Source organism: Hydractinia symbiolongicarpus, chromosome 12, assembly GCF_029227915.1.
Source record: "Hydractinia symbiolongicarpus strain clone_291-10 chromosome 12, HSymV2.1, whole genome shotgun sequence".
Classification (NCBI taxonomy): Eukaryota; Metazoa; Cnidaria; class Hydrozoa; order Anthoathecata; family Hydractiniidae; genus Hydractinia; species Hydractinia symbiolongicarpus.
The window spans coordinates 7,354,403-7,378,765 of NC_079886.1; the positions used below are offsets into that span (position 1 = coordinate 7,354,403).

Consider the following 24,363-nt stretch of genomic DNA (forward strand, 5'->3'; position numbering starts at 1 on the left):
GTACAATTATTTGTGTCCATATATGAAACTACCCTTAACATGATAAATCTCTTTATTTCTGTTTTTCATCTTTTAGGGATTCTACTGCTTCAATATGATGTATGCAATATTGTACAATTATTTGAAGCAGCTGATGTACAATTCTGTGTTGTCATATACAACTCACACATTTGTTTCGATGATGCTTTAATGCGGAAAAAAAAAATTATTTGAATCACGAAATGGATTAAAAATAACATAACTTAAAAGAGTGTTCTTTGTTACATTCGTCCTTTGCCCCACTTTTACATGCCATAATAACTACATCGGCCTTCGGTCTTAAGCTTTGTTCTGCGGTTTGTTCCTCTTGTGTGGTTTGTATATACAGCAGCACTTTCGGCATGATGCTGAACAATTTATGCCACAATGTAATGGACAATGCCAGCATTGATCATTGTTAGTGGTAGATGTGGTGGTTTTTATGCTTTCAGACACAGTTGGATCTGGTTTGACTATGGTTTTAGGATTGATGGTTGGATTTTTAGTTTTCGTAGTATTAGGTTCCGGTGTAGTCGTAGTGGTTGTACCTGGTCCTTTAGCGGTGGTGATGTCTGGTTCCTCAGTAGTAGTGGTTTCTGGTTCCTCAGTAGTGATGGTGTCTGGTTCTTCAGTAGTAGTGCTTTCTGGTTCCTCAGTAGTGGTGGTTTTAGGTTCTTCAGTAGTAGTGGTATCCGGTCTTTCAGTAGTGGTCCTTTCTGGTTCCTCAGTAGTGGTAGTTTCCGGTTCCTCCGTAGTGGTGGCATTTGGTACTTCAGTAGTAATGGTTTCTGGTTCTTTAGTAGTAGTGGTTTCCGGTTCCTCAGTAGTGGTGGTGTCTGGTTCTTCAGTAGTAGTGGTATCTGGTCTTTCAGTAGGGGTGGTTTCCGGTTCCTCAGTAGTAGTGGTTTCTGGTCCCTCAGTGGGGGTGTTTTTTGGCTCTTCAGTAGTGGTGGTATCTGGTCTTTCAGTAGTGGTGGTTTCTGGTTCTTCAGTAGTGGTAGTTTCCGGTTCCTCCGTAGTGGTGGCATTTGGTCCTTCAGTAGTAATGGTTTCTGGTTCTTTAGTAGTAGTGGTTTCTGGTTCCTCAGTAGTAGTGGTTTCTGGTTCTTCAGTAGTGGTCGTTTTCGGTTCCTCCGTAGTGGTGGCATTTGGTCCTTCAGTAGTAATGGTTTCTGGTTCTTTAGTAGTAATGGTTTCTGGTTCCTCAGTAGTAGTGGTTTCTGGTTCCTCAGTGGGGGTGTTTTTTGGCTCTTCAGTAGTAGTGGTATCTGGTCCTTCAGTAGTGGTGGTTTCTGGTTCTTCAGTAGTGGTAGTTTCCGGTTCCTCCGTAGTGGTGGCATTTGGTTCTTCAGTAGTAATGGTTTCTGGTTCTTTAGTAGTAGTGGTTCCTGGTTCCTCAGTAGAGGTAGTTTCCGGTTCCTCCGTAGTGGTGGCATTTGGTCCTTCAGTAGTAATGGTTTCTGGTTCTTTAGTAGTAGTGGTTTCTGGTTCCTCAGTAGTAGTGGTTTCTGGTTCAGTGGTAGTTTCTGGTTCCTCAGTAGTGGTGGTGTCTGGTTCTTCAGTAGTGGTGGTATCTGGTCTTTTAGTAGTGGTGGTATCTGGTCTTTCAGTAGTGGTGGTTTCTGGTTCTTCAGTAGTAGTAGTTTCCTGTTCCTCAGTAGTGATGGCATTTTGTCCTTCAGTAGTAATGGTTTCTGGTTCTTTAGTAGTAATGGTTTCTGGTTCCTCAGTAGTAGTGGTTCCTGGTTCCTCAGTAGAAGTAGTTTCCGGTTGTTCGGTAGTGGTGGTATCTGGTTCTTCAGTAGTGGTGGTGGCTGGTTCTTTAGTAGTAGTGGTATCTGGATTTTCTGTAGTAGTAGTGTCAGGTTCTTGGCTGATCGTGGTGTCTGGCTTCTTTGTTGATTTTACACCTTGTGTTTTGGATGTTCTTCGTGTAGTTGTCGTGCTTCGAACTGTGTTTGGACGTAGTTTTCGTGTTGTAGTTCTTCTTTTACGGATTGTTTCTGGAATTTCAGTGGTCTTTAGTTTGTTAGTGGAAGTGGTTAGGATAGTGGTTGGAGAGATGGTCGTTGTTGTTGTTGCTGCTGCTGTTGTTGTTGTTGTTGTTGTTGTTGTTGCAGTGGTTGTTAGAATGACTAAAGAAAGTTTAAACACAATGTTTGTCAATATACTTTCTGATAAAAGATGATTAACCTTAGACAGATGGGCAAATCAGATCTGCATTACTTATGTCGGTAAAAAATGGATAACGTCTATTGTTCCAAAATGACGTAATCATATATATATATTTTAAAGACTTTCAATTTGTAAAATTATTTTGATAAAAACAGGAAAGGGCGAAAATATCACTTGAAAAAAATTTAGTGCAATTTTTGCTGGTATACATTTTTATGAGCAAGAACAGGTATATATGTTATAAATTGTTTGTATAAGCAACAGAGAATTGAGATTACACTGCAAGATATTTTCCAGAACGTTCCTGAATGTTAATTTGTTAGGTAATGGTATTTTTTACACAGAGAGAATAATGAGGACAGCAAGAAAATAGTTTTACTACTTCATTCCTTTTGTTTCGTAATAAAATTGTGCGAAATACGTCTCTAATGATTTTAAGGCTCAAAATAATCATACCAAATAAGAAAGAAATACAATTTGTTGTAGTACTGAATGATTCACGCCAAAATTCGTATAACTAGCTAAAAACTGTAAAATCACAATTTTTAAAACTTTAGTTAAACAAAAAATACTTTAAGTATGCTTTTAGCTAAATGTGTGTGTTTTAATATATGTACTGTTATTAAATATAGCGTGCGAATCCAGAATTTAGAGTGAAAAAGCGAGCTTCCTAATCAAAAAACGTTCATAGACATGCAAGTTTTGTTTCGAGTAGTAAAGAGCGCGAAATAATGTGTCGAATTGTTTACCTTTTGTTAATTTCACAGGTGCTGGTAATAACATGTAATAGAAGAACATTGAACCTTTTGAGAGGAGTCTATTTTTTTTTGGCTGTTTCACAAATGTTTGTTTCCCATAGAAATCGCCAAGACTAACATTATACTTGTTATTGGCGAAGGTACATTTATTCATGTTTACCACCACTGTCACCGTTGCATATGGATTCCTTTTTATTTTAATTCTCATCTCTTCATCTGCATGATCTTCTTCTTTAAAAAAGATGTCCTTATAAAAATTATTTTTAACGGAGCTTGGAGAATGGATCACTTTGTATTCGTGAGGATGACTCGGGCGTAAATTCAAATTTGATATGTCGATAATTATGCATGAACCTGGAGGCATGGCGCTTGGTGCTTCAGGAAGATATTCCAGCTTCCCACCAGAAAGAATCTGTACGCTATACTGTCTTGCTAATAGATAGCTAAAGGAACATAACAATTCCAACAATGATAAAGTTAATAATGAAGTCATGTTGTATAATTTCTTCTCATCGATTTTCTTTCAACAAGACTTTTTCAACCAAACTTGTACTAAGCGTATTGCATGCTTCGTTAAATAGTGCCCAAATTTTTCCGGTTTGTAAATAAGGGGTTTTACTTTACCGTACTGGCATTGGCAAATCAAACGAGTTAATAATCAAAGAGTTGTAGATTGGGCGAGGGTTTGAAGCTTGCTCTTATTTTAAATCATGGTTTAAAGCAATTTTATTACTGTGAACGCTTTGCTGTTTTGTTTACAATTTTTATAATTTTTGTTTAGTTGTTGCAGTTAAAAAGTGATTGATACACTTTTTATTCTTGTTTTTGTTGCTAGGAGTAGAGATCTCAATTATGTGTAACTAACAAAATCTTTAATATAATCTTAAAACAATAATTTTATTTACAAATTGTAAATCTTCGTTAAGCATGATGTTTCTTTCCATGAAACAGGACTTTCAGATCCTTCCCTATATATATTTAGAATTGTACAAAAAGGTGATTCCTGCAAAATAAAAATACGTCGCATGATGCTTAATTTTGCCCTAAATTTAGGCTGTTCTGTTTTAGAATTGATAGAATAGATTTGATTTACGCACACGATCAGCCATGGACTGCAAAGATGGACGCGTAGCTACTATTCTGTTTTTAAACTTGACAAGAGAACTTTATTTAGCTATGAAAGACATTTATACAGAGAGAAACAAATTATTTGTCGTGGCCATCTTCGATTCCCAACAGTTGTTTGTTTACAAGCTGTATATAATTTTTATATTTTCTTTTGTAAAATCTTAGGCAAGCGAAAATGAAGTCCTTTTTCTACACCTTCGTTCCTCTGTTCCGGAAAAAAACATATCTAATTAACGATTTTTTAAAAACTTTTTTTCGCTGCACTTTTCTTCATCCCTATTTATCGCGCTATAAAATCTCCACCACGTGAATATCTCATTTCTTAAAACTTTTATAATCTGGTAAGGTCAAGGGATAATCCTTCTGTCATTGAGGTGAAAGTTGATGCTTAAACTAAAGCCTCGTTCTAGAACATTTTACGAAGATCGTCAACGAGCTTTATTTTTTCTGTCGTGTTTTTTCTTATTGTTTATATGAAAAATAGTGGGTTTTGTTACTAATAAAAAAAACAATCATAAAATATTTTCCAATAATGAAATATATCTATTAAAAAATCAAACATTATTTTAAACTGAAAGTTTGTAAATACTTATAAAAAACATTATCGTGTATTCCTGCAGCTATCTTAAAACCACAACAATCTTAATTATCCCTTTCAAAGTTTAACCTGCCTGCGGACTTTTCACTTGCCAAGTAATTAGTCGAGCTCAAGAATGTGTAACGATCTCATATTGCGCTTATATCTTCTCATTCAAGAAACGTGCTCCTCTGGGGTCAGATGTTGGCGGAGTGCAGATATTGCATAAGGGATAGATGTATATCGGTGCATTCAATCCTTAAACGTTATATTACTTGTTGTGTGCACGGGATGACTGCAGCTTGTTAGTAATCATGCGCAAAGACAAGAAATCAAATCGACCGTCAGCTCTTCTCGATAGCAAGGAGAATGAAGATGTCTTTAACAGTATTGGACGAGGGTCCGTGGTATGTGTATTGTGTGTTTTCTCTGATTGTTTTTGGTTTCTTCATAACTTTGTTATTTTCGTTTTTTCCAAGATAAACATTTCCGATGGATATTCCAGAATTTGCTAAAACGTTAACGAATTTTTTCAGCATTCGTCACAAATGCAGAAAATTTATTAACCAACAATGGCTAACTATTTTAAACCTTTTTAATTAATAACTTCTCCGTCCTCTTATATATATACTACATCCTTAAACGATAGATCAGCGGCACAACCGTAACGGCTATTTAATCTGCCGGAAACGATTTCATATATAAGTTTGTCAAGTTGACTTTAAAAATGCAGAGTTTGACTTCAATGCGTCTGTGAATTAGAAATAAATCTTGTAATTAGCTATTTTTTCTGAGCAAAACAGAGCTTTAAAAGAAGTTACAATTTTTAATTATTTAAGAACTATAACACGCCTGGAATTATATATCCCTTTATGAGTCGTATAAGCATGATGGGTTTATCATTTTCGGTTTTTTATTCGTCAAACAGAAAAAGACATTTCTGACTCGTCGCTTATAAATAGGTTTCTTCCAAGTACAAATAAAAGTCGTTTTCAGCCAGAAATGTAAGAAATCTCTACCTTGCTAATATCAGGTATATTGTGTTGTATTTGAAAGTTACTGAATATAATTGCACAATTTTGATCTGAGTACCAGCTGGAGAAAAATTCGGTAGTTTTAAATTGTGTAATCACGCTAATTAAGCAGAATAATTAGTTCTGCTCAAATAATTAATCATCGCACAAGACGTTAATTATGACAGTTAATTATTAAGCCGCGTGGTAAACTTTGCTACCTTAAGTTTATCATGCGTACAGTTGTTTTAAGTTTCTCCATTGTCAACATTAAAAGTGACAATAGGAACAATAATCTTCGCGAAAGGTTTTTTATTCCTTTTTTCGTTCTAAAGCCTTGAATAGTGCTTAAGGCATTCCTTCGAAAGAACCCGAGTACTGGTGTGAAATGTTTCTTGATTCTTTATCAATATTCCTTAATACATCTGTTTTGACAGAAAATCTTTTTGCCAAAGAACTTTGAAAAAATTTATATAAAAGTCTCGAGGTGCTGCCAGGCTGTATACGTTAAGATGGGCTACACCGGCATTATCGGATGTCCCATCTGAGTGAATCATTCTCCGCAGACAATAAACACACGGATGCGCCATGACAAACTATCATCTACATACGTAACTTTAACTTCCATCTGGATAGGCTATCAGCGCGCGTCTGTAATATGGTACCCGCACGTAGTGTAATGGGTTCGTCTGAGGTTCCTACTTTTGGAATAGCGAATCGAATCTCCCTAACTACCAGGTAGTAAATTAGTGAAAAATAGTTCCACTTTAATTCTGTTCCTGAGAAGACTTTTTCTTTATCCATACTAAACCGTGCGTGTGATTTTTCAGACATTATCAACCTCTATCGTCCAGTTATATCACTGCTATCCGAATCAAACAGAGTGGCAGAAGAAGTGCGTCGGAGTTGCATGCTTTGTGAAAGACAATCAGAAGAAATCATATTTTGTTCGAATTGTTGACCCTAAGGTAGGTATGTTTACGTTCTTCTTGTTACCTGTTGTCTTGTGGATTACTGCGGCAAGTAGAATTATTTTTCGCTTCAGTCGTTTGGATAATGGCTGATTCGCATCTCCTTTCCCTGAGCTAAGTTTGCACTCTTTAATAGCCAATCAAATTCTCTGGCAAAGACTGTCAACTATGCATCGCCTTGTGCTTTTGAGTTTTCGTCCGTTTTTGTCGGGAAAAAAAGTTGAGAAGCCCTTACTTATTCCGTGTCTTCAAAAATTGTTTCTCAAGTCGCGAAAATTGGACATGCTTCTTAATTTATTCCGCATGGGTCTATATTTGCAGCTAATTCTAAAACTATTATTCTGACGCATTACACACAAACTCTTTGCTTTCCATAATTATTTTTTGAGTAATGACTACCTAACTTTCTTCTTGTCTCTTTTTAGAAGAAAGACATCGTTTGGGAGCAAGAATTATACAAGCAATTCAAATATAGTACACCAAGACCCTACTTCCATTCATTCGAAGCAGAGGTGTGTATATTCTTTCTCTTGCAGTCCTATCTTTTGAAATCCTTTGTCTTGGAACAAAAATAAATTTTAAACGTTGCACATCAAGAATATTTTTTCTTCATTCTCAAAACAGCGACCAGTAGTTAGCCTGCGTGTGGGAAGTCGATTTGTTTGCCAGGTTTTTAAGTATATCTTTTTATGCATCTTATATTATTTTCTTAGGATTGTATAGCTGGTCTTAACTTTGCTGAAAACGAAGAAGCCCAACACTTCAAACAAGTAATCGAAGAAAGACTAAGTAATGAAATCTACGTATTATTCTGCAACTTCTCTCACTACTCTTCATTGCTGTTCTTATTGACTATAACCCTTAGTCATCACCTTTCTTTTGCGATTAGACCTAATCCTGACCCAAAATTTCGAAAAGCAGTTACTATGATACTACGTACTTTTTTAATCTAGGGAACAGAATTGAATCAGCGTCACAAGAAAACAGCAATAGTGTCAGCAGCAGGAAATTTTCCTTACGTAAGCAGAGGTTTTTTTAATTCCATTTTTGAGTGGAATTTAATAATTCAATGGTGACGTCATACAGCTTCTGTCATTGTAAATGCCTAATTAAGAGCTTTTTTTTGTAAGAACGTTAGCAGTAGTGTAATGCTTCTCGACTTCTGGTAATAGTTGTTAGGTTATGTCTTCTTCACAGCATTTTGTGAATCCATCTTAATGCTTGTTTTTAGCGAATGGAACCACACTATCACTAAATGGATTTAAGAAAAAGATTTTAAAGGGTAAAAAGAAAACAGCTCTGACTAAAGATGATATAAGCATTCCATCTGACTTTAGGTTAGTTATTAGGTATGAAATAATTGTTAAAAATTAATCCCCAAACCCTAAACTCAACACAGAGAGTGGCCTGGTTGCTGTGTTTAGAACCCAGTTGCTTTACGTTTTGTTCTCCAGGCGCTCTAACGATAACTCGCATGGAGAGCTTTTTGTATAAGCCACTATAATTTCAGTGTTCTAATGCATTGCATTAAATTTGTTTCAGGCATGTTGGTCATGTTGGATGGGATCCAGATGGAGGTTTTGATGTGAGTTATCTTTACACATACCAACAACACCCCACTATAGTTGTCATTATGAGTCAATCTAGAACGAAATTTACAGAAAAAAATAGACGGAAATAATAAACTGTTCAAATTATCTGAGGCAGATTTTCTTTCAAGGCAATTAATATCGCATTCAACAAATTTTATATGGTAAAAAAATGATTAATTCCGAAGTAAATGTCAGCTTCCTTTATTTTACCGAACCCCGTCTGTTGTCTTTTTTTATTTCGGAAAGGCGAGACGGACAAAAAAAAGGCAACAGGCGCTGGGATCAAAGTCACTTTATTGATCTAGAGCCAACTTTCGGTTTAGATAAATAACCTTGATTCACAATGGGCAAAGTTATTTGATGCTGTTGGAGTAACCGCGAAACAACTTCAAGATAAAGAGACTTCTCAGTTCATTTATGATTTTGTCGAATCTCATGGAGGTATTGCAAAAGCTACAAAAGAACTGGAGAAAGCAAAGCAAACGCAAGGTCAGTAGCATAGTTTTTCTGATCAACAATTTTTTTACCTTGAAAACAGTTTTAGAAATATTTAAAAATCTGTGATTACTTCTTACAGATGTTTTGCACAGCTCAGTCTGCTGATAACGCTAATTTAACTTGTAAATGTATGTAAACGTTGTAAATGTAAACGTTGACCAAAATTTAAAATGACATTATTTTGTATCTAATACTTGTATTTGTTCTTTTACTATCAGCAACTCAGCGATATGCTCCAATCTTACCTGTGCGTTGTAATAAAGCAGTGGATTCAGTAGAGGACCAAAGTAGAATACACCCACCTTTGCCACCCCATTCAAAAAAACCCAATGTACCTCAAAAGAGAAATGAAAAGCCGTCAAGACCACCGTTACCACCAAAACTGATATCATCTTCCAATAAAAATACATCTCCCCCACCACTTCCGCCGCCTAAACGAATTCCAACAGAAACATCACAAAACGTTGTCGCTAAAGATTCAAACGGCTTCGTAGATAAAGTGGAGAAGATTCCTGATCAAGATAACAACGCGACAGATGAGATAGATGCATGCAACGATCGTAGCGATGGTAGGAATGATCTACTATTAGCAATAAGAAAAGGCCATCAACTAAAAACTGTAAGATTTAATATATATTGTTACTGTTTATTATTGCTACATTGATGGCAAACAAGGAACTGCAATGTATATACAACATTTGTAGGTAGCTCGAGTTGATCAAGAGAATGAAGAGACTGCTGCATCAGCAATTAACGGTATGGCAGGAGCTTTGGCAAAAGCGTTGGCTCAACGATCTGTTCACATCCACGTTTCTGGTAACTTCATTTATTTATGTGCTAACGGCTGACTTTTTAATTCACGTCGGTACCAGAAAATTGCCGAGGAGAATGCCGATGTACTAAGAAAATTCTTGATTCATGTCGGGAAATTTGTTGCCATGATTTTTATTAAACCTCGATGCAATTTAAACTGTCAAAAGTTTCAATCTTAACTTAGATTTAACTATTATTTGTGCCTAGAAGAAAAGTTTGCTAACGTGAAACGGCAAAACTAGCCTTTCATGTCAGCATTTTTTGCTAGTGTGAAATAAATTAAATTAGAAAGACTGTAACAAACTTATTTTTCTAACAAAAACCTTACTATAGGTAACATACAGTGGTCGCTCATATTGGAATGTCATTAGTACTAGTAATCACATGTCTGAAGGGGAAATTTAGGATAAAATTACCGAATTCAAATTTTAAATTTTGAAAACAGCGACATTTTTTTATCAAAGAAAACAACAACAAAATTGGAAACATTCAAGAGTTCTCAATTTCCTTACAGACCAAACATTCGAAATATATTTGCAGTGGAGAAAATTACAAAACGTCAGCGGGAAATTTCAAAATAGTTGCATTGACAACTTCAAATATTTTCATTGAAAAGTGTCATTACAATACAAACCCGACATTCTTAAAGTTTCAGATAGGCATTTACTCGTTCAGATCAAGTAAAAAAGACTATGAGATATTAGCTACCATTATGAAAGTGCTCCAAATGCTTGAATTAGAACTAAAATGGTGGATTATAACGTATGGTGATGGTGATAACCAAATATCGTATTTAATTGTAATTACTATATATTTTAATTTTGTAGATGATGAATCGAGTTATGATGGATCGAGTGACGAAGAGTGGGATTAAAGAAACATTTTTAGCGAAAAAATTATTAAAGATTTTCCATTATTTTGATCATTGTGTCAATTAACTAAAAGTTGCAATGGAGTTACTTGTCTTTTGTAAATTTATCACGCAAACATTGTATATTTTGTAATTACCTTTTTTTAATTGTTTTACATAAGATAACCTTTTCAGTACTGGTGCCGACATCAATATGATTTCTCTAATCAACGCTTAAGTAAATTATCGACTAGACAGACATTAGTTGATCAAGTTAAAAATTTAAGGTGTAGTCTGTCCATCACCGTACAAAAAAAACTAACAAGCCCTGGAGACTTCGTAGGTGTTGTACATACAAAGCAAGAAGGTGTTTAACGAATAATAATTTTTTCTCTTTACATATATCAACCCAAATATTAATGTAACAATTCCAAAACACAATAAACTTGTCAATTTTTCTCCCTAATCACTCTGGCATCTGCTGTGCGCAGTCAGTTCAAACATGATCCGTGTGAAGTGAACTGCATCATATTTTTGCTTGTTGTGATATATTTTTATTTATTTTTTGTTTAAGTAACGCCTGTGAAACGCATACAGTCAATTCTTATATTTATTTAACCTCGTCCTCATGGTCTTGTGGCACATGAGCCATTATTACGGAGTGGTTAACAGACGCTATGAAATTCAAAAGGGCAAATTGCCCTGGGAACGAGGTTGACATTTATTCTACATTCTTCCAATAGATCGGCACATGTGGCGGTACGTACGTCTCCTGGTAGCCCTCGAAAGTTACCGTCGTTTGGTAGGAAATTAAGTAACAACGCCTAACTATGGAATCGTTAAATAAAAACGCTCTCTGATAAAAATTATCTTCATCTATATTATAATACCCGTATACGTCTGTCTGTCTGTCTGTCTGTCTGTCACGTAAAAGGGTAGCTTAGCTGCGCAGTAGCGAGAAGCACACAATGCGGTGTAAAAAGGACGGGCGAACCCGTGGATTTTCCACGGGCTAACGACTATATTATTTATTTGGCTATTTTGTAAAAAATCTCAACAGCACATAGAATAAAAAAGTCTTTTTTACAAATACCGGGGTCGGATTGATCGCAGTTTTAACACGGCCCTGTTACGAAATATTGCACGTCCGGACACACGATGACCTGCAATTTCAAAAAAGGGAATGCGGCGTTAGCAACAATTAGCAATTATTCAGGGTGAGACCAGGTTATATATTTTTCATGAATAAGACATCAGAGGCTGGGGACGAGCGATTGCGTAAACCCGAGTTAAATTTTCGGGAAATTTGGTAACAAGAAAACAAACTCCCACGGACTGAAACTGGGAAAGGAGCAGGGAATTTTTATTTACAAAAAAGATTTTGTTGTAGCTTATTGTCAAATCAGGCATGAGTAGAGGCACTGATGTTAACCGTCCCTCTTCACTCCTTGATAACGGAGAAAATAGTGATATATTCGCGATCATAGGGCGAAGAAGTGTGGTATGACTTTGTTTTTTTCTTTCTCTTTCAGTCTTTAGTACAGTATCACCCTAGCTAGCTGATACAAGGATTTGGCGAAAAGAGGTCTTTTACTGTGGATTTCTTCTAACGCAAACATAGTTGGGGTTATAAACTATCTGATTTATTTTAATACACCTTTACGATAATTCAATTGTACATGTGTTCTTACGGCTTATCCATCGTTTTACAATATCGGAGAAAAGGAGGTAAAAAACAAGTTTGTTAGAGACAAAAGCGTGTTTTCTCCAGTTTTTTAACTTTCTTTGTATCAATTTCTTTCAAATATTCAGAAAACGGTAATAATAATAAGATACAACTTATGCCCTAGATTATTTAATGCTCATTTCGAGCTACGCATACCCAATCTATCAGACAAGTCCTTGCAATATCTAATGGCCCACAAATTGTGACATCTCCACAATTTCCCACACATTTTTGGTTTAACCCGGGTCTATGGTAACATTCACTCACCCATATTGAATGACCGCCAAAAGGAACCCAACCCCAAGTATGACAGTTATAACCACTAAGCTACGGCGCCATCTTTCTTCCTGCTACGCAAATGCCAAAGCCGAAAGAGCTTACCACTGAGAATGTAAACCAGAATTCAGCTATACATACTAGCAGATCACTAGTTTTTTACTTGTGAAATCAGTTATTAAGCTGGATTTAAGACTGGATTATTATTAAGGCAGTCATGCAAATCCTAGCATGCACCATTAAGGCAGTCCCTTAATGGTGCATCGATTCATGCAAATCCTTGCATGATTCGATCCACCCACTAATTCCTAGCCAAAGGTGTCCCACAAAAATCAATTTTTCCATGCTTAATGACTTTTTACAGCAGCATAGATTTAAGGACTTTTTAAGCTCAATAAATGATCAAAGAAGAGACGCTGTTTGTTTTTAGCTTTTTTATAAATTTTAGGATTTTTTATGGATGTAAGACGAGCAGGGAGGGATGGGGTGCAAAGTTTAGTGTCAAAGAAGACGCTAAGCTTAAAAGTTATATAGTCACTGTTCATGGTTAAAACAGTTAAAACTAAGCCTTATTATATTTTATGTATATTATATTTTCTTTTGTTGATCCCTTGTCCCTTTAATAGTTATATAGATAGAACAATGTAGGTTATGTGAAGTGTATAATATTAAAGAGTTTACAAAAAAGAGACAAAGATTCACATATATACATAAATTAAACGTGCTGGATTGCCCAATGCCTACAATTTAAAGCATGCAAAAAAATACTTAAAGTAGTAAAATACCTGATATCGTTGAAAATTTAAAAGGATGCTTTGCCTAAGGTTAAAATAATTTGCACAAAATGCAAGCAACCATTCTGCAAAAAACATTTGACATTGTCATGCGCTTCATGTGACCAATGAACTTTTTTATCAACATGTACATTATCTTTTTATTGATAATATTTAGCTTTATGCTCAATACACATATTCTCATTACCCTTTATTGACAATACCATCCATCAATGACAAGTCTTTCGTTTGATTTTTATAACTTTATTTAAATTATCCTCAAAACGCAGTAATTCGAAGAAAAAAAATGTGAACATATTTTACAAAGTTTTGATCAATAGACATATTCTCCCAAGCTCAAAATGGTCTATATTGTTTTTATTTTATATAATTTTACCTTATGCATATATTTTGCTTCTATATTAGAGTATAAAAAAATTATGGCTGATAACTGAAGACTTATTCAAATTTACCCAAAAATGCCCAATTATTCATATATATGACGTCATTTCCGATCCCTATGACGTCATTAATTTTTTTTTACCTGGAATGGGTTTGTATCATTCTACAACTGTGCCAAGTTTTATCACCTAAGCATAAGTGGTTCAGGATTTATATAACCCGCGGGCACTTCGTGCCCCCCACCCCCGGGGTTACAAGGGCAAAAAAAGCTCAGGGATAATAGGGTTAAGCTAATATGGTGGACATTTAACACCAAGGGTAGAACCTTTGTTTCTTTGTGGCTAGCTGTGCACATCTCCAGATTTGTCAGTTCTGTACTTTAAAACTTTGAATAGTAGTTTTAACTAAGGCTGAATGATGTCCAAAGGACACTGTAGACTTTTTTCAAAGAATAAAACCTTCCAAAAACCAATTACAAGTGTTTCAAAAGTTTAGCTAGAATAGTCATATGTGTCAGTAGGTATAGCCTGCTATAAAGTTCAGTGAAAGAATTTTATCACTTTAAAATCTGCTAGTTAGTTTAACAGTCAACGTTGAACAGTCTGAACTGTTGACTCGTAGCTAGAGGTTTATGCCTCTAAATTATTCCTAGCTAGTAGACAAATTCTCCATTCTCTTCAGTTTTTATAGTTAGGATTTCAAAAATATTTTTAACAGTCCTACTGATGTTTAACAAACACAACGTATATAGCTTTCTATATTAAATACGGAAAAGTACGTTGCCATAAGTACTTGATTAAGCTCCCTCCTGCCAATAAGCTGTAATCCTAGAAAAAATATTTCTGAAAAATAAGCTCAGGGGCTTATTCAAAGGACTTTATAGTATGCCAGAAAAGTTTGTGTCCTTGCCAGCAAAAAAACATCCAAATTAAAAAAAGAACATCAGTAAATCAAAGAATTTTGTTAATTGCTGACCACCAACATGAATTACAAAGGGTGCCATTTCTTATCAGTGAGTTTCAAACTGCAAATTTCCTTTTGAATCTACATAAACAAGTATGCCACTGTAGATATGTTTTATTTAGTATAAATATATTTTTTATATTGTCGAGAAGTATATAAATAAAGCAGTTTTGCAGACATGTATATGCAAGCAACCTTAAAACCACTTTCGGATGAATGTTCGCGTGATGTAATACCAAAGAAAAAACATGTTGAATAAAGTTTTAAAAATATATAGCAAATCTGCCATCACATCATCGCGTTCAACTTAGCACTTGTGGTTAATACGTTTTACAAAATTCATTTTTATTGGGTTTCGTTTTAAGGCATTCCTGCATCTGCAGAAAGAAAAAAAGTTTTTGTAACAGTGACCTTAAAAAAAATAATTTCAACCCGCGTTATGTGACTGACCCGGTCATGCGACGGCAAACACAAATATTTTAAATCCAGCCTTATCACCAACTAAAATAATTCAGGCTACAGAAATACTGTGGTGCTATTCGATTCGTAATAATAATTGAAAAACCGTATATATTGTATTAAAAAGAAGTGCAGAAGTTCTTTCTCCCACACCACACAGCAGGCAATAAGTCAACCCTGCCCATGGTTTTGTGAGGAGAGATGTTCTTCAAAGACTCTAACAATTGAGTCTCCTGTACAGTTTTACTTCATGTTAAACTGTGCTGGTGACAAGCATTTTCGAAGCATGTCACCGGCGACTTCTGCGATATACAACCTAATGATGCTATAACCTAATAAGTTCATCTAGAAACATAAAAAGCCAGTTGGCAGTGAACTATAAGTTCACCATCCAGGAGGTATGTCAATAAGACTTGCACTCCATTTTTATTTGTCATCGTCTTAGGAGATCAGTGCATCGAATTTATGAGAGGTCTAGCCCTAGTGAAAGGTAAATGACGAAAGATATTGCCAGCTGAACAATTTCACTACAAAAAAATATTGCTGACACAATGTCGACGTTTTATTGCCGACGTAAAAAAATCCTAATTTTAAGGGCTCTCGATCGAGTGTTTTTGTTGATATTTTTGTTCAGCGATGATTGGATTATTTTTAGTTTTATTTTAGAGATCAAGCATGTGCATGTCGTAACCTTTTTGTTTCTTTGACCACTCACGCAAACTAATTTGCACAAGCTTTTGTGATCGCACATAGATCGCTCACGCAGATTAATTTATGTGAGCGATTTAGCGGTCGGGGGGGGGGGGGGTAAATTTTGCCGACCGGGCCTGAAAGAGGACAGCATTGTTGACACACACATTGTGCAGGATACCAGTAAGTGTCCTGAGATTTTTTGAGATGAAGTTAGCATTTATTTAAGGCTCGTGAAACTTTAAATTATGCTTGTACAAATAAACTTTTAGTTTAGCCTGCTGGTTTCTCAGTTTTATTTCTGTAGTGCACATTACACATTACACCAAGTTACTAAAGTCTGAGATGAGAATATAGGTCAAAACTTAACCGAAAGTTCATAAATCTAAGCAACCAATTCTTAAACCTGGATTATATAATTTTGTGAACTTAATAAAATTAATTATTAGTTATTTTTAGAAATGGCCCATGTTTTTTATAGAAATAAATGTCCCTTTTATCTTTGTCGTAACAGCCTCCTTTGTTATTCTATAATGTTGAAAAGAGTACAACTGATTGTTTATAAAATCATGATTGTTGAATAGATTTTCTACCTACCTTATAACTACCGATGCCATATATTTTATTACGAAAAAAACACCCCTTTATGCTTGTTGACCCTCCTTAATTATGGCTATTCTAGTTTTCGATGTTGATTGTGTAGGAAACCATTTGTTTAAACTATTGTGCGCATTTTCCTTATATTTTAATTAAGAAAAGAAATGGCTATGTGATCGTCACAGCACTATCCCTTATGCCTAAATCTCTTACATTATTAGTATATAAGCGCGTGGAAAAATCCACCAATAAATGTTTATAAATCATAATATTTTTTAAATTTGTTTAAAATGGCGAAAATTTTAATGTTTATTAAAACCGTTTCAAATTATAATTCCTTTAGAGCTTATCTACTACTGTGGTTCAAGTGTTCCATTGTTTACCCAATCAAAACCATTGGCAAAAAAAAATTGTTGGTGTGGCTTGCTTTACAAAAGATAACCAAAAGAAATCTTATTTCATACGAATTGTTGACCTCTCGGTATGTATGGTATAATTTTATGTATCGATTCATGTTACTTTTTACATTATCTCTTTAATCATTTTTGTTGTGTTTGCAAATAATTTAAGGCACTTCATTGCTATCCCCACGTTTCTCACATTTATATCATGCGTGGGCAATACAAATGTAATTACATTGTTCAAAAAAAGAAATATTTTAGGAAGCCGTAAACAAACAAAATTTCACTTGGCTAGTACACTGAAAACATCTTTTTATTTTGGTCAATACTAATATCTTGTGGAAACTACTTTTAGATGTTTTTGTTTACATGTTATGATACAATTCGATGTAATTGTGACATTCAAAGAATTATGTCAAAAGTTTTGTTTGATTGGTTTAAATTATATTATTTTCTTTTTACGTGTTGTATCATTCTGAGAAATCTTAAAAAACAAAAAAATGTTTACCTTTATATTACCATCACATGTTTAAATGCCGCAGTCAGTTATTAGGAAGTCCGAGGTGTTGTATGTACACACAATTGTTTTTAACATTGTTTATTTTTAGAAAAGAATCTGTACACACAATTGTTTTTAACATTGTTTATTTTTAGAAAAGAATCATAGTTTGGGAACAAGAATTATACAACCAGTTTAAATATAATGCACCAAGACCTCATTTCCATTCCTTTGAAGCAGATGTAAGTGCTATTTTAATTTGTTTTTATAAACCCAAAAAACAGTATATCACATCACATTATTCTGGAAATGTTTATTATGGTATACAAATGTACACAAAAGTTGTTTTTTTACACGGTTTAATTCACTCCCCTCAGTAGCTGTTAAACACTTCACTAGACCAAGAAAGCCATACCTGCATTTTCCCCTTTTTAGATTCAAGAGAAAGTAAGCAGTCACCATTTTACCATAAAGTAGTCTTTGCCGTTTCATGTTTTGTAGTATCAATCGCTGCATTATAAATAGGACACAAAATTATGTGAAGCCCTCACGGTTTTGGGCAGATGAATTTTAAAGAGCTAAAAATAAGTATTCCTGAAGGTGGCTGTCACCAATATTCCTAGAGATCTAGTGATTCTTATTTTATATTTTAAATTAAATCTTCTTTCCATGATGTTTATTTGTATGTAGCATATTTTTCAGATTCTAAAGTATTATAACTTTAATACAATTACTTATTCTTTTTGTTTTGAATTTTCACAGGATTGCATAGCCGGTCTTAATTTTGCAGATGCCAATGAAGCTCAGCATTTTAAACATGTTATCGAAGAAAAGTTGAGGGCTAAACAACAAAGAAAGAATGGTAAGTAATAAAATAAGAAGTATATATAGTATGTGTAATTCCTAAATTTGAAGATGTTATATTTTTTCTTGTGTAAATCTAATTTCAAATAATTAACAAGAACCTTCGTTATGTCAGATTTAAATATATGTATAGACCAATAGAATGGTTATTTCATAGCAAAAATAACAAAACTCTTTAACGAGGATCACTGTAATTTATATTTCAAAATTATACTGAATAAATAAACAGAATATAATTTTGGTTAGATCGAAGACAAACTATGGCACGGCGTGGTACAAGTTCTGCCAACACCCAAGGCAATGTTTTGCAACCCATCAACAACAATGGTGAGTTTTTTTCAAAGTTGTTACCAAAATAGTTTTTTTTTCAACAAGATAGCAGTCTTGTTTTAATGTAACATATTTGGTCTGTAATCTTATATCTCTCTGTATTTGTCAGTCAACCAACGAGCTTCACCTTCACCTACTATCAGCCCATCAAGTTCTTCTAATGATCTGAAAAAGAAAGGTGGTAAGGTAAAGAAGAAAACAAGATTAACCAAGGATGATATTGGTACTCCTTCAGATTTTAGGTATGCATTAAATTGATTAACAAGTCGTTTTCTCTGCTGATTATATAACATTTTGTTAAGAAACATTTTATGCAAGTTAATGCAAATAAGCTACTGGAGGCATTTACAATGATAACAGTATTATGGAAAAATGAAGTCATTTCAGTAGTTTTTCTTTCTTTGTTGATTATTTCTTAAATAAAGAACGTGAAAGTTACAGAACATTGGAAAGAACATTTGTAGATATATACATAGAATAACTTGTTTTTATGTTCACGCCTTAGACATGTTGGTCATGTTGGTTGGGATCCAAAAGGAGGATTTGATGTGAGTATATAAAAAAGTACCTTTTCACCTGATAACAAAAGTTCGAGATTTAACGGTGCCCTAACGCTTTCAATTAGTGTTGTCAGTTGATTTGAGCTCAAATTAGCTTGTATGCCAGGTTTTGTTTGCAGGAGACGGGAAAGAGCCAATATTGAATAGTCATACCAAAAATGATTGTACACATCAGGTCAAACTTTTCACATTCATGACTAAAAAATAAGTAATTTTAGGTAGATAATATTGATCCCCAATGGAAGAAGCTATTTGACACCATTGGTGTTACAGCGAAACAACTTCAGGACGAAGAAACATCTCAGTTTATTTATGATTTTGTTGAATCTCATGGAGGTATTGAAAAGGCTACAAAAGAACTTGAGAAAGCATCACCACCAACACAAGGTAGGTAATATATTGTGTAGTTATTGACAACGTATTTGGTTGAAGTTGTAAAAAACATGTGCCTTTAATTTTATAACCTTTTTTTAGCTGCACCTCCTCCCCCCATGAGGACAGCTCCACCTCCTCCACCACCACCTTCACGTGGTGGTCCTGCACCTCGTGGAGCTGCACCACCACCACCACCACCACCAATGCATCAACGAGGTATACCTAGAACAGCTCCACCTCCACCACCCTCACATCTATCTGGGCCACCAACTGGAAGACATGGTGGCAGACCACCTATTGGTGCTGCCCCTAAGGCACCACCACCAGCCCCTCCATCTTCACGAAATGTACCCCCACCCCCACCACCTACTGGAGCACCTGCTCCCCCACCACCACCACCTCCACCTACGGTTGGCCCAGTTCCACCCCCACCCCCACCTATGAATACTGGACCACCAAGCAGTGGTCCTGGCAGAGGTGGACTGTTGGACCAGATTCATCAAGGGAAACAACTAAACAGGGTTGAAGTTAACGACAAACCTGCTGGTGGAGATGGACGTGATGATTTATTGTCTGCTATTAGGAAAGGTCGCCAATTAAAAACTGTAAGTAAATTCCTTATAGCATGCATTTGTAAAGGTCTACAAATCCCCGCAATTCCTGTTTGAAATGACATTTATCAATCATTTTTTTTAAAGAACAATAATATGTTTTTTTATGTGAATTTTGTTATGATTTGTAAAGGAATTTTTTTTTAAACTTGCTTGGTCAAATTAAGTATATTATGAAATGTATATAAAGTTTTGTTTCACACCAACCAAACACCATGATCAATATTGTTTTTTCTTATTATTTGCTCTACTAAGGATCCAAAATTTGTGACATGGGAAAAAACAAACTACCATACAGACCCTGGCTAGCCTCAAGTAATTTGTGAAAATTAATTAGTTTAAATGTTTTATTACACTGGTGGTAATTTAGAATTGACTTTTTTTAATATGAAAAATCCGCTTATTTTGTTTTCGAAATAAAAACATAATTTTAAACTTAGATTTTGGTGTTTTTCTTAACACAATCTGCACAACCTGTATTTAAAGTCTCTTACAACATAGAACAATAGGATGTTGTTGTTTTTGCAGTCATCTCTTTTTCTAACAACTATACTAAATTAAATTGCTCCTTAATTAAGTAAAAACATTAAAATTTGAAAATGCTTTTAATCAAGTGGATTTTGAAGTCAATGCACTTAACAAAATAATTGATGTAACACAATATGTTGGAATTTGATGCCATTGAGTCAATTAATGCCAAATCAAAACAATGGAAATATTTTTCCAATTAAGGCAGACTTATTGGAAAGAATTGACGGTAATTCAGCATTTCCTATTAATGTTATGTTGTTTTTTTTCTTCTTTTTACCATCCCTATTTAGGTGTCACAAAGTGAAATAGAACAAGATCACTCCTCCTCATCAGATCTTGATGGAATGGCAGGTGCACTTGCAAAAGCTTTGGCTCAACGATCTGCTCATATTCAAGTTTCTGGTAGGTTTTACTTATATTTTTATAGAAACCTTTGTAATGACAGGACTAATCGTTACATGGGTACTCTGTCACTTAGCAGTTGAGATCATTGTATCCAGCAGACTGAATCCTTGTCTTGGCATGATTAAACTAGTTTTTGGATCAATTTTTCAGTATCCAAGTGAAATAAATTTTTAATAAGCACATAGCCAATAGGACACCTTTTTTTCTGACTGCTTTTTTATCTAAAAAAACCAACTTTGTCAACTTAAATATGAACTAAAAATTACAACACCATAAAGATACTAATTTCTAATTTAGATGATGATGATGACGATGACGAAGATGATGACTTTGACGATGATGACTGGGATTAATAAGTGACAATTTTCGACAGATTTGTCATTGTGTTGAATTTACGTTATCTGGCAATTTCAGTCTATTTGTACTGTATGCAGTTAAGGTGAGGCGGTATTACAAAGATGAATTTAGCCTCTTACTTACAGACCCAGACTCTCTTTTTTTGCTTTTTACCTCCCTGAAGTAGCTAAATCTAAAATTGATTTGTAAGGAGAGTCAATAAAAAGTCTATTAGTAATTTTTGCACTGTTTATGTAAGTATTAAACTTCAAGTTAGTATAAATTTTTATTGTTATACATTTTTTCTAATTATTCCTATAGAAGCGGAATATTTGCATTCTTTTTGATAGCCCTCTAGCCACAAAAAAAGTCAAATAACTAATTGTTTTGAAGTGTCTCATGGCTGAATAATCCCTCATTCTCTTAAATACCTACGATAAATCCAAGATTGCTGATATTTTGAAACAAGGAAGTCTTAATTGGTATTTACAGCTTAATTTTGAAATATGGAAATTATACAAATCTCTCAACAGCTTCAAGTGAAATGTTCATACGTTGAGACTTACCTAGATGTATTTCTGTGATTTTTAAATATTGAAAACCATTAGGGAAAAGTAAATCTGTCAAATACACGTCTTTTCAAATAGACGTCCAATGCTCACGGTGTTTAATGCGTATTGTTGTTCTGTTTTTGCTTTTATTACAGCTGGTCTGTTTTTGTTTTTGTTATTATATGTTCGTATTTTCTGCTAGTTGCACCTGTTTGGATTAGTATGTATCTTTGAATAAATAAATACATTTAAATTGTTAAACATTCATATTTTTGATATGTTTATGATTAAGTCACCTAATTTGGATTTGCATCCTACTGCATTTTCAACTGATTTTTTTTTTTTAGTTACTCATGCTTTGTATTTGCAGATGAAAAAATACGAAATCTTTAACATAGACTTTTGCGAAGTACTGCTCTTTAAAAAAATTTGCAAGCAAATTTTTGACAGTCTAAAAATTTCGAGGATTGTTTATCCTATAGCTAAAACAATAACTCGGCAATTTTCTTTGTAGAGAAAGTTTTCATGACAGTATAAGAAGGTATAGCTTCCTGCATTTAGCATAAGAATTATTGATTAAGACTGTTAGTGTAGCTAGCTAAACTACGTTTGGTTACACTTTCACTTTTTAGCCAGATATAAATAAACAGCTAGCCAGATAGGCACCAACCCAAACATAAAAATAGATAATTTTGGCTAGGATAGAAAACTCTTATACCAAACTGAACAAAAACTTTAAAGATTAGCAATAAATTGAGCTAGCTAGCTCGCTAAGCCACCTTTCCTTAAAATCCTAAAATTGCTCTGTTTAAGTATATATAGCTAAAAAAGTGACAATATAGCTTAACATACAAAACATATAAAGAAACAGTACAAAGCTTTGAGAAAACAAAACGGCGAAACACGATCTACAAGCCTTCAAAATGGCCACCGTTACATTAGATCATCCATCAAGCACGCCGTCATGGCTATAACTTGAAGTACACATCTAACTATCTTTTTTAGTTAAGATAGGTCTTAGTTACTCATGTTTTTCAACGCTTAACCTTAGAAAGGTTTATTTCAAACTAAGTTGTTACTTGTTCACCCTGAAACTTTAATTTTTTTTTTGCTACTATTTTATAAATGATGGTTGAAATTTGTCCTGCTCTCCGAATCTTCTTAGCTAAAAATATGATCAAAGTCACTTTGTCCTAACATATAGAGATATTCTATTATATCTCTATGCTCCTAACAAACGAGGGTGGGAAAAGAGGATGTCAAATTGACCTTCATTGTGCTAATGGTAGCAATTAAAAATTGTAAAGAACTTGTATCTTGGTGCATCGATAAACCACATTATCCCGTTGACTTCATTATTTCTCATCAGCACCATATTTTAAGCTTTTTCTTGTGACAGTCCGTATGCCCGATGACAGACCTAACTGTGAGGAAAAAGCCATAAAAACTTCGCGTTAAATTTTTATTGAAGCATGTTTACAAAACAAAATGTACAAACAAATGATAGACGTGCCCTTCCTTTATCACGAAAATAGACCTCGAAAACCTAATTAACAAAAAAAAAGAATTAAAGACTACAATTATTAAAAACAAAATATAACGTCGTCAGTTATTTGCCGCCTTTTACGACAACATCATACAGATGCCTGCATATAAATTCTTTATGTGCAAAAAAGATGGCCAGTAAAACCTTACAAAAACTAAAGGAAGTTTTAAAAGCAAAGAAAAAAAATATATAGAAAGGCTACTAGATTCTAGTTCCAGAAAGAAAATTCAAGTTGGCTGCCTATTTACAGATAACCTAAAGTTGTCATACCAAAAAGCTCGATCATTAAAAGTATTTGATGGACATTTGTGCCCGACCATAGCGTTTCGTCGTGTCTGGCAAATAAAAAACAAGAGAAAGAGAAACTCCAGTAAAAAAAACAGAAAAATTTTTTGTAATACCATCAAGCTTATTGCGAATTACGGTGATACCCTTTGCATGCTGTTTGCATTGTGTGTACCGCTCATGTTGTTCGGCAAGTTTTCCGTTTAGATCTTCTACCGCATCTTGTTGATATGCATTAAGTACTTCCAATTCTTTAATTTTGCATTCCATATTGAAGGCATGGTGGTTCAATCCATCTTTCTATTTAGTTAAAACGTCACTCTTTTTATCTTCTCTCTTTAAGGAACTATTTTTTGATCATTTTGACTCCGTTATATTTCGCTTTAGGAATTCGACAAGCTCATGAAAAGGATAGACACAATGTGGTAGAAATACGATTGAAACTTTTTACAATTTTCTTCACCTTTCCCACAGTCCTCATGTCACTACTGCTGATTTCCATTGCAGCAAATAGTACCACTTTCTTCCGTTGCTTTGTATTTGCGTATGAGACACATTATTTGACGTCAAATTTGATTGTATTATCTTGACGTAATTAGTTTTAAAATGACTACCAAGTTTTAAAATGGCTACTAAGAAAAATCCTGTACAAGAAAAACAGCTTGAAACCGTTCCACACACACTCTCGATTAATTTATTCACAAGTATTCGATCGAAAAAAAACATTAATTGTCAAAAAAGGTTCGACAATGTGTTCGAAAATTAAATTAGGAAATCAAATGCATCCAAC

At 34.4% G+C, this 24,363-nt stretch overlaps 2 protein-coding genes across 3 annotated transcripts; one reads left to right on the plus strand and one right to left on the minus strand.

Annotated features, from left to right (window-relative positions):
• Positions 1 to 318: 318 nt before the first annotated feature.
• Positions 319 to 2,229, minus strand: LOC130621208 (proteoglycan 4-like; the record flags this gene model as incomplete). Its single annotated transcript, XM_057436523.1, has 1 exon — positions 319 to 2,229. A coding segment is annotated over one exon (1,911 nt), but the record flags the coding sequence as incomplete, so codon positions are not given.
• Positions 2,230 to 11,690: 9,461 nt separating this feature from the next.
• Positions 11,691 to 22,003, plus strand: LOC130621886 (actin nucleation-promoting factor WASL-like). Of its 2 annotated transcripts, none has more exons than XM_057437255.1 (11): positions 11,691 to 11,894; positions 16,623 to 16,760; positions 17,335 to 17,421; positions 17,942 to 18,041; positions 18,290 to 18,370; positions 18,483 to 18,615; positions 18,879 to 18,921; positions 19,152 to 19,320; positions 19,486 to 19,913; positions 20,741 to 20,852; positions 21,153 to 22,003. In XM_057437255.1, the coding sequence occupies exons 1-11, from the start codon at positions 11,802 to 11,804 to the stop codon at positions 21,206 to 21,208; spliced, it is 1,440 nt and encodes a 479-aa protein (XP_057293238.1). In that variant the 5' UTR covers positions 11,691 to 11,801; the 3' UTR covers positions 21,209 to 22,003. The 2 variants fall into 2 exon arrangements, with proteins under 2 accessions (XP_057293238.1, XP_057293237.1); XM_057437254.1 differs by having other exon boundaries at positions 11,693 to 11,894; positions 19,408 to 19,913.
• The last annotated feature ends 2,360 nt before the right edge of the window (positions 22,004 to 24,363 follow it).

Bases quoted from the DNA above. Each gene is read 5' to 3' on its own strand.
- LOC130621886 (XM_057437254.1), top strand. From the start codon at position 11,802: ATGAGTAGAGGCACTGATGTTAACCGTCCCTCTTCACTCCTTGATAAC. The intron at 18,042-18,289 runs GTAAGTAATAAA...AATTTTGGTTAG, and splicing joins TAAACAACAAAGAAAGAATG to ATCGAAGACAAACTATGGCA. The intron at 19,914-20,740 runs GTAAGTAAATTC...ATCCCTATTTAG, and splicing joins AAGGTCGCCAATTAAAAACT to GTGTCACAAAGTGAAATAGA.